The 20,886-nt window shown below is 52.7% G+C and overlaps 2 protein-coding genes across 3 annotated transcripts; both read left to right on the top strand.

Moving 5' to 3' along the window:
* Nucleotides 1-273: 273 nt before the first annotated feature.
* On the top strand, nucleotides 274-2,515 carry LOC100219073 (signal-regulatory protein beta-1). Of its 2 annotated transcripts, XM_002193563.6 has the most exons (5): nucleotides 276-450; nucleotides 780-1,139; nucleotides 1,349-1,660; nucleotides 1,787-2,134; nucleotides 2,287-2,515. In XM_002193563.6, the coding sequence occupies exons 1-5, from the start codon at nucleotides 384-386 to the stop codon at nucleotides 2,484-2,486; spliced, it is 1,287 nt and encodes a 428-aa protein (XP_002193599.4). In that variant the 5' UTR covers nucleotides 276-383; the 3' UTR covers nucleotides 2,487-2,515. The 2 variants fall into 2 exon arrangements, with proteins under 2 accessions (XP_072773204.1, XP_002193599.4); XM_072917103.1 differs by having other exon boundaries at nucleotides 274-450; nucleotides 1,787-2,515.
* Nucleotides 2,516-3,977: 1,462 nt separating this feature from the next.
* On the top strand, nucleotides 3,978-10,438 carry NSFL1C (NSFL1 cofactor; the record flags this gene model as incomplete). Its single annotated transcript, NM_001245477.1, is given in 9 exon segments — nucleotides 3,978-4,106; nucleotides 4,777-4,874; nucleotides 5,445-5,519; nucleotides 6,552-6,717; nucleotides 7,042-7,134; nucleotides 7,793-7,902; nucleotides 8,329-8,466; nucleotides 8,954-9,118; nucleotides 10,050-10,438. Coding segments are annotated over 9 exon segments (1,110 nt in total). The 3' UTR covers nucleotides 10,213-10,438.
* Nucleotides 10,439-20,886: the final 10,448 nt, after the last annotated feature.

Raw genomic sequence — 20,886 nt, 5'->3', positions numbered from 1 at the left:
CCCAGGGTGCTGAGCCACAGGCTGGCCGTGTGTGGGGGAGCCTGCTGGATCGGGGTCCCTCTTGCTGGCTGCTCGGTGCCTGTGCCCATGGCTGTGGCACGCATCTGAGGGGAAAGCGGGTGGACATTGCCATTATGGACCAGCGTTGTGATAGGAGATGATGTGGTAGGAGATAAGTGTTCGTTTGAGAAGCAAATGGGGCGTGATTGCAAGGAGGAACTGGTGGTAGCCCCTTTCCTTCCCTTTTGCTGGGCGAGAGTCCAACACCCTGCTAAAGTAAGCTCAGTCCAGCGGAGTCAGCTGAGCCTAGTCCAGCAGAGTCCAACAGAGCTGAATCCAGCTGAGCAGAGCCCAGCCAGCAGGGAGCAAGGCGTGGAATACCCATGGATCTGGTGGCACAGGAACTGCTTCTCATGTGCCTGATGCTGCTCCTGCTCTGCAGAGAGCCGGGTGAGTGGAGCCTGCACAGCCCCATCACATTTCCCATGCACGGTTTCCCACCCTGCTGGCCTGGCAGTGCTTCCCTGTGCCCATGGGTACTCAGGGATCTCCACTGACAGCCTCCCTTCCAGCTTGCTTTTATCTCCAGATGAAATTCAGTTTACTCCAGCAAGGGTCTGGGCTCTCCTCATGCTGCAGTTCCCAGCAGCCTGGGGGACAAGGGACGAGAATATCTCCCTGTCCCATGCTCCGGGCTCAGGGGGTCTGATGGTGCCTTGTGCTGTGCCCCAGCCCTGGGGCCTGTTGTCAATTCCAAACCTTTCTGTCTCTCTGCCCAGGTGTGAGCGCCCAGGCGGGTCAGGAATTCCGTCTGCAGCAGCCCCAGGCCAAGGTGACGGTGGAAGCGGGGGAGACGCTCACCCTGAACTGCACCACATCTGGACTCGCTGGACCTGGTCCTGTGATGTGGCTGAAGGGCTGGGGCCGTGTGAACAAGACTGTCTATGACCAGGAGAAGCAGGATCCCTCCTCCCGTGTGACGAGAGCAGTGGATAAGTCTGACACAGACTTCACCATCCACATCAGGAACGTTCAGCCCGAGGACATGGGCACCTACTACTGTGTGAAGTTTGTCAAGGGGAACACTGGTGATGATGAGGTGTTTCAGCATGGCCGTGGCACAGAGGTGTCTGTGCAAGGTGAGTGGGGCTCCTGGAGCAGCTCCTGATGGGAACAGCCCAGCGGGCTCTGCTCAGGTAGAGCAGGGATGGGGAAGGGGCTCAGGGCTGGTCCAGGAGAGGATCCCATGGGCCATCCCCATGGCCTTGTATGAGACTCTGCTCCAGGCAGGCCCAGGGCTGGGCAGGGGGCAGAGCCTGGTCTGATGGCCCCATGCTTCTCCCCACAGCCAAACCCAGCCCCCCGCTCGTGTCCGGGCCTGAGCAGAGAGCGAGGCCGGGGCAGTCGGTGCCTTTCACCTGCACGACTGGAGGGTTCTTTCCTGGAGAGACTGGGGTGAAATGGTTCAAGAACGAGAACCCCATGGCAGGTCAGCCGCCCCAGATCGCCAAATGGAGGATGAACACCTACAACATGTCCAGCAGAGCGACGGTGACCCTGCAGAAGGATGACGTCCTCTCTCAGCTCCTCTGCGAGGTGCAGCACTCCACGCTGCCGTCCCCGCTGCGTGGCAGCTACCGGCTCAGCAGAGTCCTGCGAGGTGAGGGCTGGGGGACTCACACTGCTGTCAGCTGCTGTGGGGCTGGGGTCCCTGGGAGGAGGACGGGGGTCCCTGTGGGCAGCAGAGCAGGGGACACCAACCACCGAGCTCTGCCTCTCTTTCCAGTTCCCCCCAGCATCGAAGTGCGCGCTGAGCCAAGCCCCATTGAGGTGAACAAGACCGTGACCTTCACCTGCCTTGTGAAGGAGTTTTACCCAGCAGATGTCTCCGTTTCCTGGCTGGAGAATGGGATTGAGATAAAGGTGGAGAACGTCTCCCGGCCATCGGAGCTGCCCCAGCGTTTGTTTGAGCTGAGAAGCCAGGTGGAGGTGCAAGCCAGCGAGGAGAAAAACGGGTCCACAATCACCTGCATGGTGGTGCACGATGCCCAGGCCCCTGCCGGCAACTCAACCTTCCTGTGGATCTCCAACCCGGCCCAAGGGACATTGAGCAACGGGTTGCAGATGGCAAAAGGTGAGTCAGAGCTGCTGGGATGGGGTGCCTGCCAGGGCAGCTGTGTGGTGTCACCCTCTGAGGAAGCTTGCAGTCCCAGGAAAGGCTCCCTGCGGGGTTTGGGATGCCTCTCCCTGAGCCCTGGTTGCTCACATCCTCTGTTCCCACTGCAGGTGACAACCTTCTGTCCAGCCTCGTCCTCCTGTGGATGGCTATCCTGCTGGAGAAGGGGCTCCTCGGCGGGCTTCTCTTCTTCCTCTTCAAGCGCATGAAGAGAAAGGCATTGGAGATGTTGTCCTGTCCCGCTCCACCTCAGTCCCCAGCTCCTGGAGCCGCGTCTCAGGGCTTGGCCACTGCCAGCAGCGATGTGTGAACCTGGAAATAAAGGAACCGGGAGGCAGAGGCTGCCGTGGGCTGCTCCGCGCCGTCAGTCCCCGGCCCTTACACTCGCCCTGCGCTGGGGCTTGGCACTGCCCATCCCCAGCACTCCGTGCTGCACACCGGGCTCGCTGCTGCCCGTCCCAGTGCTCAGTGCCCAGTGTTACACACACGGTACTTGGTGCTGCCCATCCTGGTTCTGCTCATCCCGGTGCCTGGTACTGCCCACCGCCACGCCCAGTGCCCGGTGCTGCGCATCCCGGTGTCCCGTGCTGCCCATCCCAATTCCCGGTGCCCGGTACTGCCCATCCCAGTGCCTGGCGCTGCCCATCCCGGTGCTCAGTGCCCGGTGCTGCCCATCCCCACGCCCGGTGCCCGGTGCCCAGTTCTGCCCATCCCAGTGCCCGGTTCTGCCCATCCCGGGGCCCGGTGCTGCCCATCCCGGTGCCCGGTGCCCGGTGCCCGGTTCTGCCCATCCCGGTGACCGGTGCTGCCCATCCCGGTGCCCGGCGCTGCCCATCCCGGTGACCGGTTCTGCACATCCCGGTGCCCGGTGCCCGGTGCCCGGTGCCCGGCGCTGCCCATCCCGGTGCCCGGTGCCCGGTTCTGCCCATCCCGGTGCCCGGTGCCCCGTGCCCGGTTCTGCCCATCCCAGTGCCCGGTTCTGCCCATCCCGGTGCCCGGTGCCCCGTGCCCGGTTCTGCCCATCCCGGTGCCCGGTTCTGCCCATCCCAGTGCCCGGTGCTGCCCATCCCAGTGCCTGGCACTGCCTATCCCGGTGCCCGGTGTCCGGTGCCTGGTTCTACCCATCCCGGTGCCCGCTGCCCGCTGCCCGGTGTCCGGTTCTGCCCATCCCGGTGCCCGGTGCCCGGTTCTGCCCATCCCGGTGCCCGGTGCCCGGTTTTGCCCATCCCGGTGCCCGGTTCTGCCCATCCCGGTGCCCGGTGCCCGGTTTTGCCCATCCCGGTGCCCGGTTCTGCCCATCCCGGTGCCCGGTGCCCGGTTCTGCCCATCCCAGTGCCCGGTTCTGCCCATCCCGGGGCCCGGCGCTGCCCATCCCGGTGCCCGGTGCCCGGTTCTGCCCATCCCGGTGACCGGTGCTGCCCATCCCGGTGCCCGGCGCTGCCCATCCCGGTGCCCGGTTCTGCACATCCCGGGGCCCGGTTCCCGGTTCTGCCCATCCCGGGGCCCGGTGCCCGGTGCCCGGTTCTGCCCATCCCGGTGCCCGGTTCTGCCCATCCCGGTGCCCGGTTCTGCCCATCCCGGGGCCGGTGCTCTGTGCCCGGTTCTGCCCATCCCGGTGCCCGGTTCTGCCCATCCCGGTGCCCGGTGCCCGGTGCCCGGTTCTGCCCATCCCGGTGCCCGGTGCTCACGCCGGGCCGGGCGCGGTGCAGTTCCACCTCCTGTCCGGCAGGGGCCGCTGTTTGCGGGTGTTTCCGGCCGGGCGGGTTTGGCGGCGCACGCGGGGCGGGCGGGGCGGCCCGGCGCGGTTTGGGCGCTGCACCGCGGCAAGATGGCGGACCGGGAGGAGGCGCTGAGGGAGTTCGTGGCCGTGACCGGCGCCGAGGAGGAGCGAGCGCGGTTCTTCCTCGAGTCTGCCGGCTGGGACCTCCAGGTACCTTTGCCGCTGCCCTCCGCCCTCCCCGGGGCGGTGCGGGGATCGGCGGGGCCGCGGCTCGAGAGGCCGTGGCGCTGGCGGGGGCAGCGCTGGGCCGGAGGTCGGTGTCCCGCAGGCTCAGGCCTCGCCCCCGTCCGTCGCCGGGCTCAGCCCTTGTGGCGGAGCCGTGGGCTGGCTGAGACGGAGGCCTCTCCTCGTTCTGTCGTTCACTTTGGAGCGGAAGGTGAGGGGTTATGTAGGTTTTCCTGGAATGCTGGTGAGTGCTGTGCTGTTGGCGCTATCAGCAAACAAACTGAGGGGGAGTCAGTCACCATTCTGACCTGCTCCTCCTCAAACTGGCTGTGTTAAATTCCGAGTCTGCTCATGCATGGCACAAAAGCTGCTGTTTCAGAGGAGTTATTTTGGCATAACTCCTCTAGAAGGGCTGCAGAAGGGCCCTGACAGTCCCTGACAGGGAGGGTGACATCCCTGCAGCAGTGAGTGTCCTGCCATGACACAGCCAAAAGTAAACCTGCTGAGGCCTCCTCTTTGCCAGGACCTGCAACAGGGGAAATGACATGAAGTGTCTTTAGTGTGAGGTGCCTTAGGAGATCCAGCGTGGCAGGTGCTTCAGCTGGGTTGTTTGTGTGTGTTTTTCCTGAGGAGCTTTGGTGCTTTTCCCTTCCAGATTGCTCTTGCCAGTTTCTATGAGGACGGGGGTGATGAGGACATCCTGACCCTTCCCCAGCCCACACCCAGCTCCATATCCAGAGGCACTGGAGCCAGGTGAGGAGGGAGCTTCAGCTCCATACTGGAAAGCTGACAAAACACACTCTCTAAACCACTGATTGTGTTAATTTTCAGTAGAAGTAGCTCTGTGTTTAGGTTTGCTTGTGTGGTTCTCTAGAAACAGTGAAAACCTGAATGTTTGTACATCACAGGCATGGGTGTTATTGCACAACTAAGCCAGAGATCAGTTAAGAAATCTTGCCTCATTGCTCAGCAAAAGCTTGATTTATCTTTTGACATTAAAAACAGTCTGATAGTGACATTTCATTTAAGCAGATCATATTTCTGCAGGAAGAATATTTTCTTACTTTGTGTGACACTTGAGCTGATCAAGCTGAGCATTTTACAAAGCAAGAAAGTGACTTTTACCTTGTCAAATCCCTTTACAGTAAGGGAATGCTGTCCAGGCCCAAAGAGGATCTGCTGCCTTTGTCATGAAGGAAAAGTTCTCTCAGGTCAGGTGTTGGTGAACAGAGCCCACCTTGCAGAAGGAGTCTGTTGCAGTGTGGAATGTTCCAGCTGGGAATGTGTCTGGAGGCTAACATCCTTCTTGCTGGATTTTTGCAGTGACCACCGAGTAACCTCCTTCAGAGACCTTGTGCATGCGCAGGAGGAGGATGATGAAGAGGAGGAGGGACAGCGGTGAGTTTGCAGCTGAAGGCTCAAATGCTGGGTGTTTATCCCTTCTGGGAGGGCTTACTGCCTGTGCACAGCTTTTTTGAAAAGACCCAATTTACACGGATTTGAAGTTCCTGTAATGAAACATTTGAGGTTTGACAGGGCAGGTTTGTCAGTGCAAAGCCTCTGCACAAGCACGTGCTCAGCTCAGCTCTAAAAGCCTAAAGTGGGATGTGGAAGGCCTGGGTTAAGAATAGAAAACAGCTCATTTGTGTCCACAGGGAACAGAAATGTGGGATTATACAGGGATTGGTTTTCTTACTTTGAGTGTTTATTTTGGTCGGGGTTTTGGTTTTGGGTTCTTTTTGGTAAGGGTAAAGTAACAGAGTGTGGAGTCAGAAATAAAAACGTAGAGCCCCTTTCCTGGGGAACATGGAGTATTAGTAGGACAGTGTCCTACAATGTCAGCTCTAAGTAGTTAAATACCCTTAAGGTTGACGGGCAAGGTAAATGGAATGGAACTGATGTGTCTGAAGGGGTGGCTCAGCCTGGATGGGCTGTGGTCTGCAGGCAGCAGGGAGCTCACTCTGTGTGTTACAAGCCATCTGGAAGCTAATAAACCCAATCTTCCAGAAATGCTTAATTGCACTTCACTGACTGTGCATCCATTGCTTCCAGTTGAGATCCATCCCTTGCGTGGCATGAACGTGTGCCTTCCCTCAGAATTCCAGCTGGATGCTGCTCTGTCAGGTTAGAGATTTGCTGGAAGCCTTGCTCAGCTGGGTAATTGAGCTGGTAGCAGTGTTTAAAACTGGGCTTGTCCCTCTGGGCTGCTCCTCTTCCCAGGTCTGAGCACTGTTACCACTTTGTTGCTATTGATCCACGGGTAATTTACAGGAATTGACATAAAAAGAAAGTCTTTGCAGCACAGGAGCTCGCACGTGGCTGCAGTGGGAGACACACTGGGGGTAGCCAGTGTTTGTAGATCCAAGGGGTTCCCTGAGCTGCACAAGCACCAGCAAGTGAGCCCTGACCCAGCTGGGTTCTTTCTGTCAGGTTTTATGCCGGTGGCTCAGAGAGGAGTGGCCAGCAGATCGTGGGTCCTCCGAGGAAGAAGAGTCCCAACGAGCTGGTGGAGGATCTGTTCAAGGGAGCCAAGGAGCACGGCGCGGTGGCGGTCGACCGGACAGCCAAGAGCGGTGGCGAGACGAGCAAGCCAAAGGTGAGGAGGGAGGAGTTCTTTCTTCTGTTCCCCGTTTCAGTTAAGGTTCCACCCTGCCAGCTATTTGGTACTGAGGAGTCCTGGAATTATCTCAGCAGCTAAGTCTGGACTCCTCTCTTAGTGCAGCTCAATTTTGTGTGTCACAGTGGCAAGAAAAACCACTCTGTTGTGCCACACTGATTTGCTGAAGCTGTCACTGCCTGCAGGGCAGGAGATGTTTCTGATGCCGTGAAGTCCCTGTTCACCCACAGGGGTGGTGGGAAAGGGAAGCAGCTCCTTGGGTGTGTGTGGTTCTGTAACCCTGTGCCTGCCTCTCTCTCACAGCCTTTTGCAGGAGGAGGGTATCGCCTTGGGGCTACTCCAGAGGAGGAGTCGGCTTATGTGGCAGGAGAGAGGAAACCAAGCTCTTCTCAGGATGTGAGTATCTCTGCTTGGGCTTGTAGCTGTCACTCCAGGGATTTCTCTGCTCCAGCTACTGAGCGTGCCAGCCCTGAGAGATACAAAGCTTCATAGAAATTCACAAGGACAGAAATAGGGTAAATCCTGCTTCCTGTGGGATTTCCAAGTAGAAAGTAGTAGATGATTAGGTCTTGGGTAAACAGTTTTCTGGTGATCTTTTAATTAAGAATCTGAGCTTTTCTTAGAAGTGCAGATTGGGAAAAACAGTGTGCAAAGAGCACTGGGAAATCAACTCTTTATCCATTATTATATATATATCCAATATATATCCATAGATGGGAGGTGACAGTATCAGTTCAAGATTCCCTTGTGCTTGGTTTTTGACCAAACAAGTTCGTGGCTGTGATGGAAACTTAGTTGAGGCTCCTCACCCAGCACATTCGTGGCTCTTCAGCCACATTTATCCAAAAGGGGACCATGCCACCTTCTAGGAATTGACACTTGACCATTACATAAAAGCTGCTGCTTTGGGTTTTTCCCTTAGCTCAGAGAAACCTGCTGGAATGTTTTTGCACCTTGAAGCTCCTCTGCCCATCTGAAGCTTTTCACTTTGCTTCAGTTTTTGTTGTCACCAAGATGCCCAGTAAGGCTGATTGTTCTTTTGGGGCTGCTGCAGGTGCACGTTGTACTGAAGCTCTGGAAGAGTGGATTTAGTCTGGACAGTGGAGAACTGAGGAGCTACCAGGATCCGTCCAATGCCCAGTTCCTCGATGATATCCGCAGAGGGTACGTAGTGAGAGGGGAGAAAAGGGACATCTGTTTCCTGAAACATGAGCGTTGGTGGAATCCAGACTTCTGAATCCGTGGCACATTTCACCTGAGCTTTCTTGCAAGAAATTAGTTACTCTTAATATGGAACATTAGGTTCAGGTAAACAGGGAGTGTGTTTGGTTTATGTGGGGCCTTGAGAGTTTGAAGTAAACAAACATGTTGATATTTGTGTTGAGAATTTCTGATGCATTATGTCACTGCAGGTGAGGATCAGAGAGAAATAACCTTTAATTTGTGTCTGTCAGTGGGAGGTGTACATCTGCCCTGTCAGTTAAGCAAAGGCTCTCTGTGATTCCTGAAATTCCAGGGATCTTGGGCTTTATGTCCATGCATTCCTGCCTTGCTGCCTCAGGCAGCTGCCTTAGAAGACTTTCTCTGCAGGGAAGTCCCAGCTGAGCTGCGCAGGTTAGCACGGGGCGGACAGGTGAACCTGGACATGGAAGATCACCGTGATGAGGAGTACGTGAAACCTAAAAGTGTCTTCAGAGCTTTTACTGGAGAAGGACAGAAACTGGGCAGGTGAGACAATGATGACACTGGTTTACTACATGTAATGTGAGAGAGTCACTTGAGCCTTGTGAGGTGGAGCCTTCTGATTCATCCTTCTGAAAGAAAGGCACTGGGTGCCTGTGGGATGGGAGGTGTTCCTCTAAGGAAGCAAGGCTCACTGACGTATACTGGGAGGTGGCCCAGCCTCCCCCTGCCAGGAGCCAGATCCCTGGCCTGGAACTTCCCTGGTGTGTTGTATTGGAGCAGTATTCCCAAGTCACACTTTCCCCTGTTAACTTGTGAGTGTGAGAACCCGTGGCACCACAGGGGATGGTAAAGTTGAACTTGTAGACAAGTTCCTGCTGACTGGCTGACTCAAAAATTCTGACTTGCAGCTTGCTTGTGGAGGAGCCTGGTAGTTTGGCCTGGCAGACAGTGAGCTTGCTGCCTGATCTGGTACCCTGTAGCCAGGTGAGTTTGGTTTCTAACAGCTCACCTTGCGTCTCCCTGTTGGCAGCACCGCGCCCCAGGTGATGGGCACCAGCTCGCCAGCCCAGCAGGCAGAGAACGAAGCCAAAGCCAGTTCTGCCATCGTGATCGATGAGTCGGAGCCCATCACCAACATCCAGATCCGGCTCGCTGATGGCGGGCGCCTGGTCCAGAAGTTCAACCACAGTCACAGGTACGAGCGCAGCAGGGAACAGGGCAAGGCATAGATGGCCCTGCAAGGCAAGGAGCAAGTGCTAAAATCCTGGCTAGCCTGCCAGAAGGAGCTCTGGGCATCCTATACGAGTGAAAGGGAGTAAAGTTGTTGTGGTGTTTTTAAGATAGTTGCTAACTGTTGGGTGGGATTTGCTTTCCAAATTGGGATAGATTATAGCCCGACCCTTGGGAGTGTAAGTGTTATCAGCAGAACTTTCCTTGATGTCGCTTCTAAAAAATTGATTGTCTTCTAATGGCTTTGGAAACTGGCAGATAATTAGGAACCTGGTTCAGTTACTCTGACTCAATTTAGGCTTTTCTGTGAGGTTGTTCCGTGTGCTGAATGGAGCACCAAGGGATGCTCTTACCACAGTTCTGTTTTTAGACAAGCAGAGTGGGCTTAGATACGCCACCGCTTCACTCGAAATCTCTTGAATTCCTTCTCACCTTCCTGATGTTGTAATTTATACTCATTCCTCCAGTTTCTGTAAGGGTCAAGCTCAGGGCAAAATGTTACAAAAACCTCTGCCTGTGACTTGAGTTCCAGAAATGGATCCTGTGTCACTGTGTGGCTGATCACAGGAGCTGAAATCCTCTGGGTTCTGCTGTGTGTGACAAGCTCACAAAGTGTCAGTTTAATTGTTCAAAGCAAAGGGTCTGGAGGTTTTCAGTTTCAGATAACCCCCTGACAACACAGACAAGAGAACACCGAGCTGAGCATGTATCCCAGAAAGCAGCTGCTACTATTTCACTGAAGGGGAGCAGATTGAATCAGAATAGTCTGGTGTGGCCTGTGGTGAGAGCTGGAATACAGACACAGAGTTGCAGGGCTGCACACTCTGAGCAGAGCAGTCATTTGTCCAGGCTGGGCAGTAACAGCACCGCCCTGTGTGTTTGATCCCTTTGGACAGGATCCGTGACATCCGGCTCTTCATAGTAGATGCTCGGCCAGCGATGGCTGCCACCAGTTTCGTCCTCATGACCACCTTTCCCAATAAAGAGCTGACTGATGAGAACCAGACCCTGAAGGAAGCCAACCTGCTCAACGCTGTCATCGTTCAGCGGTTGACATAAAGGACCCTGGCCAGCTCTGGCCACAGCGCTGCGGCGCACGGGGCCGTCTCCTCCCGCGCGGGCGCCGGCGCCGTGCCACGCAGGCCCACATCTGCTCCTAGCTCTGGGTTCTTAGGTCTTGGTTGGACTTTTTCTCTTTAGTTGCATTTCCCATGGGGTTTTTTTGTGATGATGATGATGATCGGTGGACTTTAAAATAAAGAAATGAAACGAATTCGTTTGGAAAGGAGCTGCAGCCTCTTGTGCCCCAGATTCCCCCAGGAGAGTTCAGTTACCTTGTGGATTGTGTTACTGTACTTGGAGAGGGGAGGAAGGCAAGGGGGAAGGGAGCTCCAGGGAGCAGTCAGTGGACTGCTCACCATAGTCCTTTCTCTTCTCTCCAGGAACTGCTGTAAAGTACTCCCTTTCTTTTTCACACATTAAATGTAAGTTATCTGAGAATGGGTGATCTGATTGTCAGGATAATGGTTACACTCCTGTAAAAGCATTGTGGGGGAAATCTTTGTGAAAAAGCTCAGTGTGGGGAAAACTGATGTGTGTGAGGTGCAAGGTTTAACACTTCCCATGCTTTTCTGGAGAGAAATCCCTGACTTTCCTTCCTTCAGCAGAACTATTGGGGCATTCATTGCAGGCTCCACCTTCTCTGTCTTCGCTTTTTCTGACAGGCCAGACTGGCTGCAGGTTTAGATTGCTGTATTGCATTTTTCTGAGAAACCCTGCTGCTGACTTCTTCTTTCCAAGAAGGCACAAAGCTGAATCAGCTTGAAGTGACTGGAAGTAAAAGGCAGAGTCTGTCTTACTGGAAAGCAAGTTCAGTCCTGAGAGGTGAATTATTGAGATGATTGCAACAGCTTGGGTGGAAAAACTCAAGGCTGTGGTACCATTTGATGTATTTCCTCTCCTGTGCTGAGGACTAACATAGCTGAACTCCTGGAATTCTCCAGCATTGATCTGTTCTGTTTGTGTTTTGGGCTCAGGTCTCCATCTCTTTCCCTCCTTTGAACAGTATCCTGTGGGTGAATTCCTTACGCCCAGACACGAGGCACTGGTAGCTCTGGCTTAGTTGCCAAGGTGTATTGTGCCACGGCACTTTGCCCCTCAGCTGCTTCTGTCTTTGTTCTGGGCTTCCAAGCAGAGCCCAGAGCTGTGCTGAGTCGTGGGCTGCAGCCACCGGCTCCCTGCCAGCGGGGTCCTTGGGAGAGGCTGTCCCAAGGCTGAGCTGTCACTGCACACCTGGAGGGAGCTCGGGAGCAGCCTGGCGAGGCCTGCAGGCTGGGCAGGTTCAGCGTGAGGAACTCGCTTGGCTGCCAATAGAACACAAACCAGAGAGCAGCCCTCAGCAAGGGCATTTTTACAGCAGTTTCTCAACTGAGAGCTAAGTTAACTCACAATTTTCATTACTAAATGGACAGAAGTGTGTGTAACAACCAATTTGTAAATTATTGTGAAAATTGCCATTAAAAGCCCACAAACAGGAAAGCAATGTCTGACCCTTTCTAATAACAGCTGCCATCTGATCTCAGATTTTGGATCATGCTCATTGAGGGTGTCTCCTCTTTGGGTTGCTCTGCAAGCAGACTTCCTGTGCTCAGCTTTCTTCTACTAAATGAGACTCAACCTCTCAGCAGCATTTTAAAATATTTTTTTTGTGACAGGAGAGCTTGGGTTTCACCTGGGCATCACTTGCTGGTGTATGTTATAACCAGTGACTAACCTGTGTGAACCAGCCAGGAGAACTGAGAAAGGAAATTTCCTTTGGAGCTAAATAGATTCACAACTGCCTTGTGGAGTTCTTGAATCCTGATCTTCACATGTGCCATTCTGGGGACTTGGGACAGCACCTTCCAGAGTGCTGGACAGGATATGCCCCCAGACCCAGAAAGAAAGTTTATCTAACAGAAAGGGTGCAAGTTACTTGTCTCCTGCTTCTGTGTTTGTTAGCCAGGTGATCAGAGCACTGAGGTGGTGCTCAGCTGCTGTCTGGGCTCTTTGGATGAACTGACCACGTTGGTGCCCTCAAATTCCGTGAATTTTGGCAGCCAGACAGCAGCTCCTCCAAGCTGCTGATCCCAAGGGTTTGCTGTGCAGATTCTGCTTACCGATGGGAACTTTCACTTCCAGCTTTGGTGCCAGTTCTCTCCTTGCCGGTGGGAGGGAAAGGGGATAAAGCCAGGGACTCAGGGATTTTTCTCTGCCAGGAAGAGGGAATTTTCCCTGGAGCCGGAGGGTGGCAGTGCTGCAGAGAAGCCGCTCTTCCTCGAAGGCTTCTTTGAGGAGCTCTGCCGACTCCTGCTGGGAGCTGCACCTTGTGCTGCGGGTCTGGGACACCGCTGCCAGCTCCTCCTGCCTCTGATTCAATCCTTGCTTTTCGTAAGTAATGAGTGCTTGGGTGAGCAGGTCAGCTCTGTCCCACTGCCCGAGGAATCAGTGACCAAGGTAGACCTGTCTTCCTCCAAACCTGACAAAAGAGCCCGTGGAACCAACTGCAAGTGACATACATGCAATCTCCTATATGAAACAGTTTCCTTCTGTGAGCTGCTGAAGTGTTTAGCTATAAAATAAAATGAACTATATAGCAAAAATGATAAGCTAATTAACGAGAAGGGGTAAAACACCAGAACAGGAAAAAAAGAGAGAAGGAAAGAGACACAGTGGATTTTGTAAAGAAAATCACCTTGTCACCTGCACAGTCACGTCCCTGGAAGATTTCAAGGTCAGGTTGGACAGGGCTTGGAGCAACCTGACCTAGTGGAAAGTGTCCCTGCCTGTGGCAGGGGTTGGAACAAGATGAGCTTTAACATCCCTTCCAACCCAAACCACTCCTTGATGCCGTGATTCTGTTTGATGGTGTGCCACTGCAGTAGACAAATCCTTATTTCTGACACTTGTGTAGCTTGATTATTAGTGAGTTTGACTTCGTGTCTAGTAAAATCTCTTGCCTTTGCCATTCCATTTCTGTGTTCTAACAAAGTCATAGGCCAAGATTGAGCTTTTCTAAAACTTGATAATTATGGTCACAAAGAAGTCCTTTTTTCTCCTTCTTTGCCTGAGAAGTGTTTCCCTGCAAAATGTTATTTTTCTTCATTGATCATTCTCCCACAAGGAAGTCATGCATGTATTCCTGACCTTTCATACTGCAGTGTTAAGGCAGTGCTCCACATCTGACATGAAAACTCAACTTCTTTTCAACTTCTGGGTTAGATACAGCTCAGTTTCAGGACTGTGCTGTTCCATCTGGAGCTGAGTCTTTCACTGTATCCAACTGTTTTCTCCAAATGCTGCATTTTATCAGTTTTTCTCACTTGGATAATTGTAGAACTTCCCTGGGATTTTTTTCCTTTGTATGCAGTTCTTTGTTTCCTCTTCTTTCCTTTCACATCCTCGTTGCTAAGGTTTAGTTCCTGTGTTTTCTGATAGCATTTCACGCCATTTCCTGGGAACTCTGCCTCCCCCTCTCTAATGCTGCTTTTGCTGTGGGATGTTTCCTGGTCTGTGTTTCTTACATGCTCAGTGCTCTGCTTGCCTCAGGAAGTTCTGCTATCCTAGGGCCATGTCGTTTTTCAGTGATCCTGCTGTAGGAACACCCATTTCTAGGTGTAGCTGCTTGTTCAGGTAAAACAAAATTAACAGCATGAAGCAGCAAGTTTTGATTGCCTTGTTTTGGCCCCAGGCTTGGCTAGCTCAGCTGGCAGATAAATGGAAACAGCATAAAAGATACGGAGAAAGAAATCCCAGTGGGCAGAGCAGCCCTACTAGAGGATGACTGGAAATTTAGGCCTTTTTATTTTTTGTTTTCTTGATTTTTTTATAATCAGTTATATTCAATTTAGTCTTTGCTTCTCATTGTTGGACAACCCTACATCGTTCCAGAAGGAAAAGTGACTTTCTGCTTCTTGAACAGGTCTTCAGCTCCCTGTGTCTTGACTTAGAGGAGTGATTAAAAGGATGTCAGTTTGCTCCTGGGATGTTATCTGGAAGTTCAGTCAAGAGATTTTCTTTTGAAAGCTGCTCTGCTTTACAGATCCTTTGTAACCAAGAAAAAGGACCTTGAATTGAGGTTTCTTCTGATTCTGTAGTTAGACTGGAAAATGTACTCAGGGGATTGATGTCACAGTCACATAAAACAAGATGCTGTGGAGTTCTTCAAAGCCCAACACCATGAGGGGAGGAGCTGTGATACCTGTGTTAATCCTTGGGCAGGAGCTGCTCCTTGGGCAGGAGTTTGCTGTTCAAAGTACCTGCATGAAGAATTGCTAGGTTGTGAAAGGAAGAGGGCCAGCCCCTTACTGCTTCTGAATGGCCTTGTTGGTGAACAAGATGGAGACTGGTACTCTTAAATGAGAGATTTGATTAAGCAATGAAGTTGCTTTTCTTTACCAAGTTGTGAATTTCCATTGGTGCTTGTGTGCTCAATTGGGCAGGGTGTCTGACAGCCACTCCAGGCAGGGCTGGGAGCTGCAGCCCACATTTCTCAGCTCTGCCTGCTGCCAGGAGTGCTTTCTTGGCATCCCAGCTGCATCTCCATGAAAGAAAAGCCTGACAGCTCCTTTCATGCTGGGAGACTCAGAGCAGACTTCTCCAGGTGTGTTTCTGTACCTGTCCTGCAGGCACAGGTACATAAACACATCACTGCTCTGCCTGGTGTGAGGAGAATCAGCCATGCACACAGGCGCTGAATCCTGCAGAGCTGTGCCTCCTCACCTACATCCCACTGGTCCCACTGCCCTGCCAGATTTATGGTGTGCTTTGGGCAGCTTCATTTTGCCTCAGGAAGGAAAAAAGACTAAAGTTATTTGATGTCTGCTGAGAGTTCAGCTGCAAGTCTCCTCCTCACTCAGGTAAGTGGTGCACATGCTGTCCACATGCCATGACCACACGTGGCTGGCACAATGGCCCTGGGAGCTGGTGCAGTGTGTCACTGCAGATCTCTTGGGGACTTCCATGGCTTCCAGAGTGCTGAGTGGGCTCCCAGGGCAGCACTGATGGGCAGCCAAACAAACACACACTGTCCAGCCAGGGAGCAGCTCACTGCAGGTGCAGGCCAGGTGATGGGGCTGCCAGAATCCTGCAGGATTCACAGAAATGGGAGGTGAAATCCTTTCTAGTTACCTGTGAGCAGTTTTGCCCAATGAGTCCCATGTTTCCCAATTACACAGGTCTACAGAGAGTAGTACAATACTAATGATGCCACAGGCCCCAGTCTTTGGCAGCTGAACAGCTCCAGTGTCAAGCACCTCTCAATTTACTAATTTATCATTTTGTGACTTATTTACAACATTCCTAAATGCTTATCTTATTTACTGTTCTGTGTTCTCTGTACTGAACCTGTCAGTCCCAGCCCAGGGAGTTCCTGAATAGATTCCAGATGTTCTTATTTACTCAGGTACAATTCAGGATTCCTCCTTAAATTAACTCTTTAATGGCTTATGGGGCCCACAGTGGCAATAAGTTCTCTCCTGCTTCATCCATCTTGGCAGCTGTTAATTCCTGGCTCCTGTTCCACCGAGAGAAGGCAGCTGTGCTAAGGGGAACCCAAGAGCCACATGCCTAAAGCAGTGAAGGAGAGGTAAACCTTTGGAGGACTCATTGGTGGAATATATCCAAATGCTGCCACTTGCTGCTGTGCCAAAAAAAAAAAAAAAATTGCTGGCTTTAGACTGTGTTTTACTTTATTTGTTTTCAGTGGGGCTTCCTTGCCTGAGCAGCCCATCTCTAGGTCACAGTGCTCTGGGAAAGCCCTGTTCAGCCAGTGTGGCTTGGGTGGAAGCTGCTGGTATCACACATTCCTGGGCCCTGGGCTGACTGGACAGGGAAATTATGGTTCTGCAGTGGAGAAGTGGGTTCTGGGGAAGTTGCTTTGCAGTGAGTAATTCCAACAGGGCCTTGTTTCTCAAGCTGCAGAGCTTTGGTTTCTCTAAGCCTTTTACTGAATATCTGCAACAGAACATGGGGTGTGGCTGCTGCATTCACTAGTATTTCCATTTTCTTTCAAAACATATTTTTAACCAACTGATAGAAAAAGATCAGTTAGTGACGGAAGAGGCATCATCCTTTCATTCCAGCCCTTTGGTGAGGTTTCAGGCCTTGGCACAGAGTGTTCTGGAGAGCTCACTGCTTGCAGCAAGTCACCCAGTGTACAGCAACGATTAATACTGGGATTGGTGCTTTTCACCAAAATCTGCCTTTCCAGCACCAAGCTGAGCCCTGCTGTGACACAGAGGCGGGCTGTGAGCTCCCCATGCTGCTCTAGCAATTGTGACATCCTTTCGAGCTCCAGTGGGTGACGCTGCCTCCTGTGAGGCACTGAGGGCACGACAGAGGCTTTGGGAGGAGCCGAGCAGGGCAGGAATAAAGGTTCCCTGTGTTTGGGGATAATTGTGCACTGACTTAGCCAGGAAGCAAGAGCTACTCAGCTACTTGGAGAGGTAACTGCTGGTCAGCTCTTTGCTTTGTAGTCTGTGAGCAGCAAATGCAGCTCTGTGCACCTGGGGAGTAAATGAGTGCCAAAGAGCCAGAGGATTAAGTGCTGAGTACAATTTTCAAAATACCTTGTGTCTATCCAAATGTCATTGTGTGGTGTATGGGTAGAAAATGGCCTAAGGAAAAAAAAATCAGGATTTAATATTTCCTGTTGAGTTTCCCCTTTCCTTTTGAATGAGGAGAGATGTATTTTGCTTTCTTACAGAGATGTATGCCAAGATACTCTGGTGGGAGATGGGGATTTGGATCCCACCACACTGGCTGTGGTCCAGCATGAGTGATATTTGTTATCTGGGATGTCAGTAAAACAGCAGTGAGGAGAGATGCCACTGACTCACTTGTACTGTACCTTATTAACCAAGTTCTGACTCAGCCTGTGAAATTCATGTGGTTTAGATTAACCCCCACTGGACAAGGCAAGGCTGGGCTGAAGATGGCACATTGTAATGAACCTTGCAGAGAGGGTGCTCAGTTCCCCGTGGTTACAGGATGTGGTACAGAGACACTAACACAAATTTCATCCTCCCACTGGGAGCAGGGAGAGAGTTTTGCCTCTGTTCTTCTGCCTTGGCTGCTGCAGACAAGTCCAGTCTCAGGGACTGAGGGAGGATCTGCTTTTAAAGAGTGGCCCAATAGGATTAGATGTGCCAAACAGACAATTAGTGGGCAGAGTGGTGGTGCCATCCCTCCCTGCCAGCCTTTTCCAGTATCTTCTGTCCTCTGAAGCCAATTTCTCCCTGTGCTTTGCTTTGCCCAGCACTTGCAGCAGTGCTGGCTGTGAGCTGTGAGCACGGCTGCCTTGGGAACGCTGCTGCTCCCACACAGCCAGCGCCAAGGAACTGGGCTCCCACTGCTCTTCATGCAGGAGCAATTTCTGCTTTGAGATGCCGAGACTGGTGGATGCTCTGGGCTACAAAAGGACTGTGAAAGGGAACTGAACTGCACCCTTCTTGTCACCAGCTTAAAACACTGCACTGCTATGGGAGATCTCTTGGGAGCTCACAGGCTGAAGGAGGCTGGAAATTGCAGATCTTCAAATATAAAGGAAAAACGTTTCCATGTATCCACATGGATGTATCCACGCTTCCCATGCTCACTGACCTTGTCCTGGGACTTTGCACAAGTGCCTGGAGTGACAGGACAAGGGGTAATGGCTTCACATTGACAGAGGGCAGTCAGATGGGATATTAGGAAAAAATGTCTCCTTGTCAGGAGGGTGAGTCTCTGGCACGGGTTTCCAAGAGAAGCTGTGGTTGCCTCATCCCTGGAAATGTCCAAGGCCAGGCTAGATGGGGCTTGGAGCAACCTGGGAGAGTGGAAGGTGTCCCTGCCTATGGCAGGGGGTTGGAACAAAATGAGGTCTCTTGCAACCCAAAGCATTCTGTAATTCTGTGAATAGGGACTCCAAGCTGGGTTCCAGGTTTTCTTTGGGAGAAAGGGCCTTTTGTTGCAGAGTGACCTGTTGCAAGGAGCTGCCTGTTCCCACTGCCCTCTCCCTGCCTACTGCTGCCACTCTGCCTGCCTGCTCTGGGTTTCTCATGCTGGGTCTTTGCAGCTGGTGGTTGCTGGTGCAGGAGTGCTGGGCTGGCTCCAGCGTGCTCCTGTAGTGCTCTGGAGCTCAGGCAAAGGCCTTCTTCCACACATCCCTGAGCTCTCATTGTGGGAGCAGCCTGGGATGGGGAATAAATGCTGGACACAGTTTAAGCTTTGGGGAGCAGTAGATTTCTCCACTTGGCTGCAGAAAGCCTGGGAACTACTGCCCTGAGTATGTGCTGCACTGTGAGCCCCGACAGGGTTCCTGCCTCTGTGGGCAGGGTCTGGCCACACTCCTCCTGTGCAGGGCAAGTCACTTCCCCCGTATCACCTCCGCCTGGAGCCTCACAGATGCTGTACCTTCACTTGTCAAATCCCCAGCCAGCTCAGATCTGCATTTGCAGCAGCTACTTGATGTGCAAGGCAGAATCTTCCTCACCCCAGCCAAGGAAGGCTCTGCCTCCCTGCCACGAGCAGGATGTGGCCGTGTCTGCCGTCACATTCTGGGCATCACAAAGGTGCTGCTTGACCCAAGGAGCTCTCCCAGAGAGAAGAGTGGTCCACAGAGAGCTGAGATCAGTGTCCCAGGATGATGCTTTCTCACGTACAGAGGCGCATTTCACACGTGCAGCTCACCCTCTCGAGTGCGCTCGCCCACGCGGAGCCTGCCCAGCTCGAGCCGCAGGCTGTGGGGGTGGTTTGAAGTGTTTATGACTCAGGCTCAAGAACACATTGTTAAAGCAAGGCTCTGCGTTGTGCTGTTGTTTCTGACTTTCAAGTGAAATGGGCAGAGCCGTGCAGAGCGCTGTCCTACCTGCTGAGAGCATCAAGGGAACAAAAGCTACAGCAAAACCGTGCAGCCCTGAGAAATGCCTTTGTAATTTTAGAAATACAACTGCTGTGGAAATAAGATGTTGTATGAGTAAGTGCTCCTTGGCAGTGCAAGCCTAATGCCTCAGCCTTCCCCGCGGGACAAGGCTTTTGAGATTGCATGCCTGCAGTTTGGAATACAAGGGACCTGACTCTTGCTGTGGGCTGTAAAAGGCAGAAAGTAAACTGGGACTAAAAGCTGAGAGGCAGGAACAGGCTGGCACAGGGAAGGCAGACACTCTGCTCCCCTGGGTGTGCAGGGAGAGGCTGGGCCCTCCAGCCTGGTGGGCAGAGCAGCGTCAATGCTTTTTCCGTGGCAGGGGCTGTGGGGGAGTTATTGCTAATTGCTGCGTGAGGGAAACTCATTCAGTGCCTTCTGGAATGCTGCTTTTTTAGGATTGTGCCCCTGATTTTGTATACTGCTCCCTAGTACCATTACAATGAGGGTCTGTCATCCCTCAAGGGTAGATGTTACCCCGACTGATATTAGTGGCACAGCAAACTGTCCCCAGCCCAACAAGACCAGCGAGTTGGCAGGTGGGCCCTTCACACTAAAACAGATGAGAGAAGTGGGAATTTGAGGCATTCCTTGACTCAGTTTCCTAGTTCTCCAGCTGTCCATGTGATGCCCAGCCCTATGCCCAGTGTTCATCCCTCCTCACTCTCTGCAGAGCTCTTCTGGAGGAGCTCATGGCCTTTTACAGCTCTCTCTGAACCAGGGTTGGTGCCTGAGATGGCTGTGTGCCCCACAGGGCAGGGCAGGGGAGCGTTTTATGTCCTTCAAAAGGTGCTGTGGATTTTCTGAGCGCAGGACAGAGCCCACTGGAGCTGCTCGGGGATAGGAACAGCCGAAACGTGGTGTGACCAAGAACCCGAGGTGCTCACGAGCCTGTTAGCCCTGAGCATCATCCAGGGTGGCCTGTGCTGAGAGGGGAGGTCAGCCCTGGTCTGCACTGTCCTGACAGAATGGCCTCGGGACAGCTGTGCTTGTAGGAGAGCGAATGTCACCAAGGCCACGTGCTGCTCCAGCCCAGCCTGGATGAGCTGTCCACTCTCAATGTGGCCTTAGCCTGTGTCCCACAGGATACTCTGGTCTTGTTTGATGCTGAGGTGTATCACACTAGATAGAAGATTCAGTTTAGGGCTGGGGGGAAGTCAGTGCTGTAGGTTGCCTCTGGGAACTTGCCAGATACTTGAAGATCAGTGTGGTGTTTACTAAAGTTAACCACATCCAAATAAAAGAGAGGTTTTGCCATCAGCTCTTTCCCTGCTTGCTGAAACATTCCTTGTGCTTCCCCTGCTGATCTGTAGAAATCCCCTGGGCTCTGGTCTTTGCAGTCTTTCTCCTCACTGCCTCCATTACAGTTACTTTAAGCCTGATGCAATTTGTATTTTTTAATGTTACAGAACTTGAACTGGATTGTGGTTCAATAGAACAGGAAAGGACAATGTCAGAGCTCAGCAGAGCACTGTGCCTCAATTAGATCTGTGTCTCATTCATTAGCAGCCTCTCATCTCCTGCAAATATGCCTTGAGGAGAATCAGGAGAAACACCAGAGATGTGACCCTGTTGACAAGACAAGCCCAAGAGGAGCAAATGACACAGATGCTCACTGATCAGCTTTTGCCTTGGAGCTCTGGCTAGCAGAGGAGTGGGTGTGGGATCAGAGAAAGGTTTGGTTTGAAACAGACCCTAGTGTTTATTTCGTTCCAACTGCTGCCACAGGCAGGGACACTTTCCACTAGAGCAGACTGTGCCAAACCCCACCCAACCTGGCCTTGAACAATTCC

This window comes from Taeniopygia guttata, chromosome 20 (assembly GCF_048771995.1).
Source record: "Taeniopygia guttata chromosome 20, bTaeGut7.mat, whole genome shotgun sequence".
NCBI classification, from domain to species: domain Eukaryota; kingdom Metazoa; phylum Chordata; class Aves; order Passeriformes; family Estrildidae; genus Taeniopygia; species Taeniopygia guttata.
Note: the sequence above shows the minus strand (reverse complement) of the source record. Positions and strands in the feature narration are given on the sequence as shown.